General features: G+C 25.4%; 9 protein-coding genes and 2 non-coding genes across 11 annotated transcripts; 9 read left to right on the plus strand and 2 right to left on the minus strand.

Moving 5' to 3' along the window:
* On the minus strand, positions 1–2,067 carry HAN_1g128 (gyrB; the record flags this gene model as incomplete). The annotated part of the gene is made up of 1 exon (XM_001712241.1): positions 1–2,067. One exon carries the CDS (start codon positions 2,065–2,067, stop codon positions 1–3), a length of 2,067 nt encoding a protein of 688 aa, XP_001712293.1.
* Positions 2,068–2,147: 80 nt separating this feature from the next.
* Positions 2,148–2,780, plus strand: HAN_1g129 (hypothetical protein; the record flags this gene model as incomplete). The annotated part of the gene is made up of 1 exon (XM_001712242.1): positions 2,148–2,780. The coding sequence occupies one exon, from the start codon at positions 2,148–2,150 to the stop codon at positions 2,778–2,780; it is 633 nt and encodes a 210-aa protein (XP_001712294.1).
* A 36-nt stretch (positions 2,781–2,816) lies between these two features.
* On the plus strand, positions 2,817–5,294 carry HAN_1g130 (hypothetical protein; the record flags this gene model as incomplete). Its single annotated transcript, XM_001712243.1, has 1 exon — positions 2,817–5,294. The coding sequence occupies one exon, from the start codon at positions 2,817–2,819 to the stop codon at positions 5,292–5,294; it is 2,478 nt and encodes an 825-aa protein (XP_001712295.1).
* Positions 5,271–5,354, minus strand: HAN_1g131. Its single transcript is given in 2 exon segments — positions 5,271–5,308; positions 5,319–5,354. It is a non-coding gene; the product is annotated as a tRNA-Tyr (tRNA).
* An 8-nt stretch (positions 5,355–5,362) lies between these two features.
* Positions 5,363–6,289, plus strand: HAN_1g132 (hypothetical protein; the record flags this gene model as incomplete). Its single annotated transcript, XM_001712244.1, has 1 exon — positions 5,363–6,289. The coding sequence occupies one exon, from the start codon at positions 5,363–5,365 to the stop codon at positions 6,287–6,289; it is 927 nt and encodes a 308-aa protein (XP_001712296.1).
* A 427-nt stretch (positions 6,290–6,716) lies between these two features.
* HAN_1g133 (hsf) lies at positions 6,717–7,427 on the plus strand (the record flags this gene model as incomplete). Its single annotated transcript, XM_001712245.1, has 1 exon — positions 6,717–7,427. The coding sequence occupies one exon, from the start codon at positions 6,717–6,719 to the stop codon at positions 7,425–7,427; it is 711 nt and encodes a 236-aa protein (XP_001712297.1).
* A 126-nt stretch (positions 7,428–7,553) lies between these two features.
* On the plus strand, positions 7,554–8,219 carry HAN_1g134 (cpeT-like protein; the record flags this gene model as incomplete). The annotated part of the gene is made up of 1 exon (XM_001712246.1): positions 7,554–8,219. The coding sequence occupies one exon, from the start codon at positions 7,554–7,556 to the stop codon at positions 8,217–8,219; it is 666 nt and encodes a 221-aa protein (XP_001712298.1).
* A 139-nt stretch (positions 8,220–8,358) lies between these two features.
* HAN_1g135 (hlip) lies at positions 8,359–8,754 on the plus strand (the record flags this gene model as incomplete). Its single annotated transcript, XM_001712247.1, has 1 exon — positions 8,359–8,754. The coding sequence occupies one exon, from the start codon at positions 8,359–8,361 to the stop codon at positions 8,752–8,754; it is 396 nt and encodes a 131-aa protein (XP_001712299.1).
* A 4-nt stretch (positions 8,755–8,758) lies between these two features.
* On the plus strand, positions 8,759–8,838 carry HAN_1g136. Its single transcript has one exon. It is a non-coding gene; the product is annotated as a tRNA-Leu (tRNA).
* A 135-nt stretch (positions 8,839–8,973) lies between these two features.
* Positions 8,974–9,639, plus strand: HAN_1g137 (hypothetical protein; the record flags this gene model as incomplete). The annotated part of the gene is made up of 1 exon (XM_001712248.1): positions 8,974–9,639. The coding sequence occupies one exon, from the start codon at positions 8,974–8,976 to the stop codon at positions 9,637–9,639; it is 666 nt and encodes a 221-aa protein (XP_001712300.1).
* Positions 9,640–9,742: 103 nt separating this feature from the next.
* HAN_1g138 (rpl7) lies at positions 9,743–10,486 on the plus strand (the record flags this gene model as incomplete). The annotated part of the gene is made up of 1 exon (XM_001712249.1): positions 9,743–10,486. The coding sequence occupies one exon, from the start codon at positions 9,743–9,745 to the stop codon at positions 10,484–10,486; it is 744 nt and encodes a 247-aa protein (XP_001712301.1).
* Positions 10,487–10,620: the final 134 nt, after the last annotated feature.

Below are 10,620 nucleotides of genomic sequence, written 5' to 3' on the forward strand. Positions count from 1 at the left end.
TTAATAGTCAATATTTTCTAAATTCATTTTGTCCGCATGTATTTGAATAAATTCTTTCCGAGCAAATACTTTATCTCCCATTAAGACGTTGAAAATTTTATTTGCTTTTTCAATATCACTCACCTCAACTCTTTTCAAAACCCTCTTTTCAGGATCCATTGTAGTTTCCCATAATTGTTCTGGCATCATTTCTCCCAAGCCTTTGAACCTTTGTACATTCAATTTTTTTATATGCTTTGAAAGCGAAAATTCCAACTCTGCATCAGAGTAGCAATAATTTTTAAAATTTTGTAAGTTTTTACCGGTTTCTTCGATTTTGTACAAAGGAGGGCATGCAATGTAAACTAGACCTTTTTCAATTAATTTTTTTTGGTATCGATAAAAAAAGGTTAATAAAAGGGTACGAATGTGAGCTCCATCAACATCCGCATCTGTCATGATAATAATTCTTCTATATCTTAGTCGGTTTATATCGAAATTTTCTTTTTTAGTTCCAAGACCTAAAGCAGAAATTAAGGCTTGAATTTCAGTGTTTTTATATATCCTTGTTTCATCTGTTTTTTCAATATTAATAATTTTTCCCCTCAAGGGAAGAATTGCTTGGAACATTCGATCCCTTGCTTGTTTCGCTGAACCTCCAGCAGAATCACCTTCTACAATAAATATTTCTGATTTATTAGGATCTTTTAATGAACAATCTGCTAATTTTCCAGGAAGAGTGGTAAATTCAAGAACAGATTTTCTTCGAACCAATTCCCTAGCTTTTTTGGCTGCTTCAGATGCTTGATATGCTTCGATAGCTTTTTCTAAAATGGAAAGGCACGCATCTTTCCCTTGTGTTTCGAAAAAATTTTTTAAGTAGTCTGAAACAATGGTATCTACAATACTACGAACATCAGGGTTACCTAATTTTGATTTGGTTTGTCCTTCAAATTCTGGTTCGGGAATTTTTACACTGATAATTCCAGTCAAGCCTTCTCTTATAAATTCTCCACTTAAATTTCGAAAATTATCTTTGAATTTTCCAGTTTTTCTCCCAAAAAAATTTAAAGTCCTTGTTATTACAATTTTAAGACTATCGAGATGAGTTCCTCCTTCTATCGTCCGGATGTTGTTTGCAAAAGATAAAATATTTTCTTGAGAATGATCAGTTGTCCATTGCAAGGCAACTTGAACACTAATTCCTTTTAATTCTTTTTCAATAGAAATGGTTTTATGAAGAGGAGTTTTTTTTTTTGAAAGAGAAAAAATGTATTCTGATATTCCTCCATTATGTACAAAAATTGACTCGTTTATGTTTTTTTTTCGTCGGTCTTGAAGGATTAGTTTCAAATTGGAATTTAAAAAAGCAAGTTCATTTAATCTTCCCCCCAAAATAAAAGGGTCATAGATAAAAGTTGAAGAAAAAATTTGAAAATCGGGTTTAAAATTTACGCTAGTCCCGTTTTTGTTTTTAAAGTTAAAATTTCTTTTTTTTGCTTTGATTTCACCGATAGTTTTTCCCCTAACAAATCTCATACTACACCCCTTTTCAAGTCGTCTGGTATTTATATGAAGAAATTCACTTAAGGCGTTTACTACACTTACCCCCACTCCATGAAGTCCTCCTGAAACTTTGTAGCCTCCTCCTCCAAATTTTCCTCCTGCATGAAGAATTGTCATTACAGTTTCCAAAGCTGTTTTTCCAGTTACAGGGTGAGTATCAATTGGTATCCCTCTCCCTTTATCTTTAATTGTGAGTGTTGAATTATCATTTAGAGAAATTAAAATATCATCGCAAAATCCTCCAAGAGCTTCATCAACAGAATTATCAATTATTTCATAAGCTAAATGATGAAGCCCTTTAGTTCCTGTTGATCCTATAAAAACTCCAGGCCGCCTTCTAACAGGTTCTAATCCTTCTAGTACTGTAATTTTAGTAGCATCATAGTTGGTTACTTTAGAAAAAATGCCCTTGTAAAATTTTTTTTTATTTTTTTTTTCTATGTTAAAAATATTTTGGTAAGTTGAAAAAGTTTGTGTTTCTTTTTTTCTTAAAATTTGAAAAAAATTTATGAAAAAAAACATTGCAAAAAAAACAAATCTAAATACTGAAAAAAAGAGTAAAATAATTTTATTCTAACTTTAACAAATAAAATAACAAAATAATGGATTTTTTTAGTTTTTTGAAAGGAAAATTTTTAGTTTCAAATTTGGATTTAAAAATTAAAGAAGATAATCAAGAAATTTTTTTTAAAATTTCTGAAGAATTTATAAAAAAAAACCTCAAGTCTAAAAAAATCAATCTTTTTTGGAAATATTCTAAAATTAATAAAAAAAATTTTTTTAGAAAGAATCTGAAAACAAGAAAAAAGTTTTTTTTAAAAAAAGAACAGCCTATTCAAAACCAATTAATAAAAAAAAGAGAAAAAACCCTTTTTAATTGGAATAAAAAAAAAAATTTTTTTCTCCCCACAGACCTTGAAACTTTTTCAAATTTGGAAAAATTTTCCCAAGGTGGAACGGATACCGAAAAGAGAATTCGAGAAAAAATTTTAGATTGTTTGGAAAAAAATTCCAAAATTTTTTCTGTTGATCCAAGGAACCCATCTTTAAATTTAAAAGAAATTCAAAAACAAAGGAAAAACTTAAATAATTCAGTTAAAAAAAGAGACCAAGTAAAAATAAATCCAAAAAAATCGGGGAAAGAAGCTATACAGGGGGAAAAAAATGAAAAATTTATAATAGTTTTATTAAAAGCTATTTTAAATAACTTAGGAAAAATTTTTTTTGAAATTTAAATTTTAATGAAGGTGTTTTTTTAAAAAAATTTATAAATGGTTTGTTTAAAGCTTTCTTTAGGAGTAATTTCTGATTCTATCAATGCTCTTTTTTTACCCAAAACATCGGTTCCAAATATTATTATCTTATCAAAAGAAAATTTTTTAATTCTTTTGAGTTTAAGGTCGGGAACGACTATTGCAATTCTAAAAAAGTCAACAGAAGAAGTAAAAAAAATTTTAAAAATCGAAATTAATAAATCTTTTCGGTCGAAAACCATATTAATTGCAGCAGGCTTTGACAATGGTTTGATACAAATTTGGAAAATGAATATATTAAAATCTTCTATTGTGTGTGTTATACTAAAAGGCCATATTTTTCCAATAAATGCTCTCAAGTTTGATTTTCATAGGCAAAATTTTTTTTCAGCTTGCAAAAGTGGAAATTTAGTTTTTTGGGATTTAAAAAAAAAAATTGGAATTTTTAAAATAAAAAAAGCCCACCAAGGGAAAATTAATATATTGTGTTTAACCCGAAAAGTTGTTGGAAAATTAAAATTTCTATTATCTTTTGGCGAAGATAATTATATTAGGTTTTGGGATCTAAAAACTGGATTTTGCCTTAAAACCTTAACTTCTCCTTTCAATAAAATTTTGAACATTGAATTTTTTTGGAAAGAAAATTCATTAATTTTTTTTAATGATGTAGGAACCCTAGCTTTTTACGGAATAAAAAAATTTTTTTCTTTTTATTTATTGAAAAAAATTAGTACTACTTTTGGTTTTAAAAATTCAAATTTATTTCTTAATAAAAACCAATCCTTCTTATTTGTTTTTGGAAAAAATAATTTTGTTGACATTTTTATTTTAAAAAAAAAATCTCCAAGTTTTCAAGCTAAATCCCACAAGATTAAAAATCCCACAAAAAAACCCAAATTATTTTTAAAAAAATTTACTCATTTTTTCGTTTCTAAAATAAAAGGGATAGATGTCTGGGAAAATAAATTTGGAAAAAATAATTTTCTAATTGTTCATTATTTTTCGAATTTTATTGATTTATACAAAATTCAAAAAAAAAAAAATTCAAAAAAAAAACATAAAATTTTATTGATCCAAATTTTTCGAACAAAAATCGAATCAAATCCGAGCGATGTGAGAGAATTAATTTGGTTTTCGAATGATTTTTTTATAGTAAGCTTATATGGATTAGCAAAAAAAATTTATGTATGGTTTTTGAATTCTCAAAAATGTTCCCAAATCATACCGATTTTTTCTTCCGGAATTTGCATGAATTTAAGTGGAAAAAACCAAATTATCCTGGGAAACAAAAAAGGAAGTATCGAACTTTTTAATCTTGAAACAGGTATTTTAGTATTGTCAAAATCAAAAGCCCATATTGGCCCAATTTGGGCAATTGATCTTTTAAAAAACTTTTTTAAAGTAATTTCTGGAGGAGCCGATGGTATGCTGAAAATATGGGATTATGAACTAAATGAAATTAAAATTTCAAAATATTTATATTTAAGAGATCAAATTCTAAGTTTAAAAATTTTTTTTAATAAAAACTTGATTATAATCAGTTCCTTAACTTCAAAAATATTGTTTTTTTTACTCGATAGTTTGCAATTTAGTTTTTCTCTCCAAGGTCATTCTTTACCGATTATGTCAATGGACCTTCATTGCGACCTTTCTCTTATTGCAACCGGATCAGCAGATAATTTTTTAAAAATTTGGGATTTAAAAAATAAACTAATTCGAAAAAGCTTGAATTATCATGGTTCTGCAATAACAGCGGTTATTTTTCAAAAATCAACCGGAAATATTTTCTCAGCTTCTCGATGTGGAAAGATATGTTTTTGGTCTAAAAACAACTATAAACTCTTATCGGAATTAAAAAATTATCATCTAGGTCCTATTTGGACTTTGAAAATTTCTAGCAACGGAAATTTTCTAGCTTCTGGTTCACAAGATAAAAAATTAATCATTTGGAAAATAAATGAAGAAAATTTTGAAGAAAATTTTTTAAAACCCCAAAAAAATAACGAAGATCAAAGTGATTTTATTAAAAATCTTCCCCAACAAAAAAAAATTAAAAAAAAATTGGATTTTTTCGAATCTTTCGAATCTTTTTTTTTTCGAAAAACTTTTGAAAAAAAGAAACAAATAAAATTTAGTGATGAAAACCTAAATATTTTGAATTTTTTTGCAAAAATCGAAGATAAGGAATGGGAAATTTTTTTAGAAACCAAAAAAACCAAAATTGTTTTTTTTTTTTTAAATTTAGTTTTTAAAAAAATAAAATCAGATCAAAGGCTTGACCTTTTTTATTTCTTGGAAAAATTTATTTATTTTTTGAAATTGGCAGAAAAAAAAAAAATTGCTTCTTTAGACGTAGTTTATTTCAAAAAAATAAAAAGAGATATAAAAAAATTTTTATTTGGCATAAAAGAAAAATTAGTAAAAAATTTAAACCTAATGAATTTGGTAAAAAAAAAATTGGTAAAAAAAAAATCCGATCTGCCAGATTCGAACTAGCGACAATCTGATTTCTTTATTTACTACAGTCAGATGCTCTACCAACTGAGCTAAGATCGGGTTAACATATGATTTTAATTTATTCAAAAAATAAAAATTTTATTGGAATTAAAGAATCGGCTTTTCCTGATTTCAAAAGAAAAAATGTTTTGTTTCATGAAAAAATCGAAAAAGAAAAGATTAAAAAAATTTTAAATTTTAAAAAAAACCAAATTCTTTATTACACTGAAGAAGGAAATTTTAAAATCTTAGAAATTTTTAAAAAGAATAAAAAAAATTTGATAAAAACACAAGATTTCTCAGTAAAAGATTTTGAAATTTATGGTAATTCACATATTTTTGGATTACTTGACAATTCAATCCTAACTTGGAAAAAAAATAATCATAAGAATTGGAAAATTTTTGCAAAAATTCTAGTAAAAGACACATTAGATAAAATTTTTATCTTAGAAAAATCCAATCTAATGATTACCACTTCATCTCAATACAACAAGATAAAACTTTGGAGTTTTTTAGGCGAAAGAATTTTGTTTTGTGGACAATCATCCTTGGAAGAAAAAATTGCTTCAATTGCCACAGAAAAAAAAAACGATTATTTTGCTGTTGGCACCTTGACAGGGAAAGTTTACCTTTATAATCATAATGGGATTTTATTAAATATAATAAAACATTCCAAATTTTATAAAAAAAATTTTAACCGATTAAAGTTTTTTCCTCTTCGATTTTTGGAAAAAAATACTCTTTTTTGTGGAGGAAATGGTCAACAAATTTCAAAATGGGATTTACGTTTAGGAAAAGCAATTCAATACTGGAACGGTCATCCTGGTGAAATCGAACATATAGTTTCTCCCCAAGAAGAAGAAAATTCCAATCCTTTGTATTTATTATCTTCTGATAACAAAGGCGTAGTTAAAAAATGGGATATAAGAATCGGAAAAGAACTTTTTTCTTGTAGATTCCCCTCTGAACAAATTAGATCTTTAACCATAAATTAGATTTTTTAGAATTTTTAAAACTTGGAATTTTTCTTATCAGTGAAATTTTCAGCTTTTGAATCTAATTTTTTTTTCCAGGAAAGAAATAAAATTCAAAATGGAAAAACCTCTGAATAAATAAAATTCAAAAAATAAATTCTGAATCATTTTTAGCATCTTTTCTTTGTTTTTTTTAAAAAATAGTTCTTTTCTTTTTTTTATTTTTTAGGAAAAAAAGATAGACCCACTGAAAAAAATTTTAAAGTTTAAAAATAGTTTAATTTTTTTAATTTCTAGTTAAAAAAATAAAATTCTGTTGATCAAAAGTTTAATGAGAATTGAAAATAAAACCTTCAATTTAATTTTTAATAATTTTTTAAGAAATTGTGGTTTTAAAGGTAAACATTCGAAAATATAAATGGGGCGTAACCTTTAACAAAATCCATAAATGGGATCTCCCCCCCCTTTCCTAAGTAAACTTTTTGCTTTGGTAAATGATTCTTATTGGAACGAATTGATACGATGGGAAAATAACGGACAAACTTTTATTATAACAGATCCAATTGAATTTTCTAAAAAAATTTTACCATCTTATTTTAAGCATAAAAATTTTTCTTCCTTTTTACGACAATTGAATAAATATGGATTTAGTAAACTATCTCCTGATGAATGGATATTTGGTCATAAAGAGTTTAAATATGGAAAACAAGATCAATTATCAGGAATAATTCGAAAAAAAAAACTAAAAACAAATTACTTAAATTTTTCTGGTGAAAATATTCAACAGCTCAATAAAAAAATAGAGGCAGATATAGATTTTCTAAAAAGAAGTCGCCAATCTTTTTCTAAAAATTTTATTGATATATATTCAAGACAAGAACAATTTTTAATTCAACAACAAAATATTGAAATAAATCAGAAAAAGCTTGAATCTGAAGTAAAAATCCTAGAAAACGAAGTTTGTCAATTAAAAGGCTTTATTTTTGGTTATCTTTCTAAAGTAATTGGAAAAGGAGACGAAAAATCCAAAATATCGGACTTACCTTTTTTTCTTCCTAATGAACAAAGATCTTCCGAGTCTTTATCAAAAACCACCAAAAATCCTTTTAATTTTTATGAAAAATTTCCGAAAGAAGAAAAGATTGTGTTTTTTAATTAAAAAGAAAAAGAACCTGTTTAAAAATTCCATTTATTTTGAAAGAAAGTCCGAATTTTTTTTTGATTAAAATGGAATTTAATTTTATTATATTAAGATAAAATTAATCTTTTTTTTCTCTTTAGTAACATGTTTTTTTTTGTTTCCCCTTTTGTAAAAAAACTAAACTTTAAAAAACCTAGGAATTTTTCCAAAAACTCAACTAAAATGTCTTGTGAAGTAGAACTATTTGCTAATTATCTTGCAGGAATTTGGACAAATGAAGAACAAGCAACAAAATTTCCTACTGATTGGTCTCATATACAACTTGGGTTCTATCCTTTGGACCAATCATTGTTAAATGGCTACAGTTTTTATACCGAATCTGCCAATGAGTTTTCCTTGGATGAGCCCTATAAGAGTGGAGTTACGTTACTAGAAAAAAAAGGCGAAATAATTGAAGTGAAGTCCTTTTCCATAAAAGGACCCGAAGATTTTTGGTATGGTACTTACGAACCTTCTTTGTTGGCAAATTTAACAAAAGATAGATTGGTTAATGATAAAGATGGTTGTAATCTCGAATTTAAATATGATGCAAAAAAAAAGCTTTTTTTGGGAAAAACTAAATCAGGAAAACAATGTATTATTCCTAGAGAAGGAAATCCGACCTATTTGGATTCAACTGCTGTCTTAAAAGAAAACGAATACTCTAGTCTTGATATCGGAAGAAATATTGAAAATGATGAAAAAGTTTGGGGACCATCAGCTGGACCTTTTGTTTTTTTAAAAAAAAAATCGTTTTCGATTTCAAATTAATTAAAATTTCAGTAAAAATTAAAATATTATTTCATTTAAAAAAAAAATTTCAAAAAAGGAAAAAAATAATCAATCAAGAAATTTTTTTTGTAATGCGCGATAAACAGAGGACATCTGTCTTTAAATTTATTAAATAATAATGATTAGTCCTATTATAAGTTACCAAAAAGTTTCGATTAAAACTATCAATCCCTTTTTGGGGAAAAAAAAAGAAATTTTCAAAGTTTGCAGCATGAATCTGGATAGTTCTAACGAGGAACCAAAATTAAAAATTCCAGGAAAAATTATCCTTTCTAAAACAGTAATTAGCGAAAGAGAATTAAAATTAAAATCGTTATCAGAAAAATGGAAAAAAGAAAGAATTGCAAAGGAAAATTTTGATAAAAAAGCATTTGGTTTTACAAAAAATTCAGAAATTTTAAATGGACGAATAGCAATGTTTTTTATTATTACTGGACTTTTGACTGAAATTTGGACTGGTCAAACTATTCCCGATCAAATCGAAACAATAATAAGAACCTTGGGTATTATATAAATTGAAGTGGTGGCCGAGTGGTCTAAGGCGCTGGATTTAGGCTCCAGTCTGAAAGGGCGTGGGTTCGAATCCCATCCACTTCATTTTTTTTAATTTTGAGTAGAAATTAAAATCTCACCCTAAAGAAATATTTGCAATTAAAACTGAAACCTTTTAGATTAATGTTTTTTTTTTTGAATTAAATAATATTATTACTAACATAAAAAAAAAATTTATAAAATGGTTTTAACAATTGAAAAAGAAATTAAATTAAAAATTTTCAAAGTTTTTCTTTCTGAAGTTATTTTTGGATTTAAAAGGAAAGAAAGAGACTTTTTTTATAAACTAGGAAATTTTCCAGATTTTTTTGAATTAAATATACAAATTTCCAAAAAAAAAAAAATTCACAAATTTTTTAAAAATTTAAAAAAGATTTCCCAAAATTTTTTATTTTTTTTGATTTTAAAATTTTCAAAATATTTTAAAAATTTTTTTAATTTCGTAGAACATAAAGAAAAAATTGAAAAAAATAAAGTCAATAAAAATAAAATACTCTTTTTTTATTTTTTGGAAGATAATTTTAAAAAAATATATATTAAAAAATTCAAAAAACTAAAGATAAATTATAACAGTTTAAAAATTAAAAATTTCATACAGGGAAGAAACAAAGTTTTCGAGTTGATTAATTTTAACTTCTTTATCGGGAGAAAAATTAAAAGGTACTCCTGGTTCAAAGAAAAAATTTTTTTTCAGCGACATTTTTCTAATTCCAAAAGAAAAAAAAAATTTTACTATAGAGAAAAAGCTTTGAAAAATTTCCAGAATTTAACTATTTCGTTCAATCTTTTAAAAAAAAAGCAAAATTTTCACCAGAAATTGCATGGCTTTACGACTTTGCTTCTTTGAAAATAAAATATATCTATTAATCTTAAAAAAATTTAGTTAAGAAAAAAAAAATTTAATAAAAAATGGCTTTTTTATACATTTTTAAATTAAAATTTGAAAAATAATGTACATTGAAGCCTATGTTCCAAAAGGAATTGAAAAAAAGAAAAAATTTATCGAAACTTTAACAAATGAGAATAATAAATTGAAAATTAAAGAGAAAAATAATAATATTAGATCTAAAAAATATAGATTAACTCAATCGGAAAAATACATAAAAGAAAATATAAAAAGAAAAAAATCTTTCATCGAGGAAAACCGTTTAGCCAAAAAAAAAAATAAATTCATAATTCCTGCTAAAGCTAAAATTTTTTTTGTAATAAGAATTCGGGGAATAAATGGCGTTTCTCCACGAGCAAAAAAAATTTTGGAACTATTGAGATTGAATCAAATAAATAGCGGAGTTTTCCTTAAAGTTAACTCCTCTACAAATCAAATGTTGAAAAAAATTGAACCGTTTGTTGCATACGGGTACCCTTCCCTAAAAAATATAAAAAACTTGATTAAAAAACGAGGTTTTGGCAAAATTGGTAAACGAGGTTCTTGGCAACGTAAAAATTTATCTGAAAATGGAATTATTGAACAAGGATTGTCAAACATTGGAGTATTTAATTTGGAAGAAATAATTCATGAAATTTATAATTGTGGCACGCGGTTTAGAGAAATAAATAATTTTTTATGGCCTTTCAAGCTAAAATCTCCCAAAAAAGGATATTCAAATATCGGAAAAAACAAACATTTCGTAGAAGGAGGGGCTTATGGAAATTGGGAAGAATCTATTAATAATTTGATATTGAAAATGAATTAAAAAATTAATTTTTTCTTTTAAAATTTTTTTATTGCCAGCTTTGAAAAGCCTTAATTCCATTTTTTTTATTTTTTTTTTTTTTTACATGAATTTTTAAAAAAAAAAAAAAAAAAAAATATTAAAAACTTTTTAAA

The sequence above is a fragment of the Hemiselmis andersenii genome, chromosome 1 (genome assembly GCF_000018645.1).
Source record: "Hemiselmis andersenii chromosome 1, complete sequence; nucleomorph".
NCBI lineage: Eukaryota > Cryptophyceae > Cryptomonadales > Hemiselmidaceae > Hemiselmis > Hemiselmis andersenii.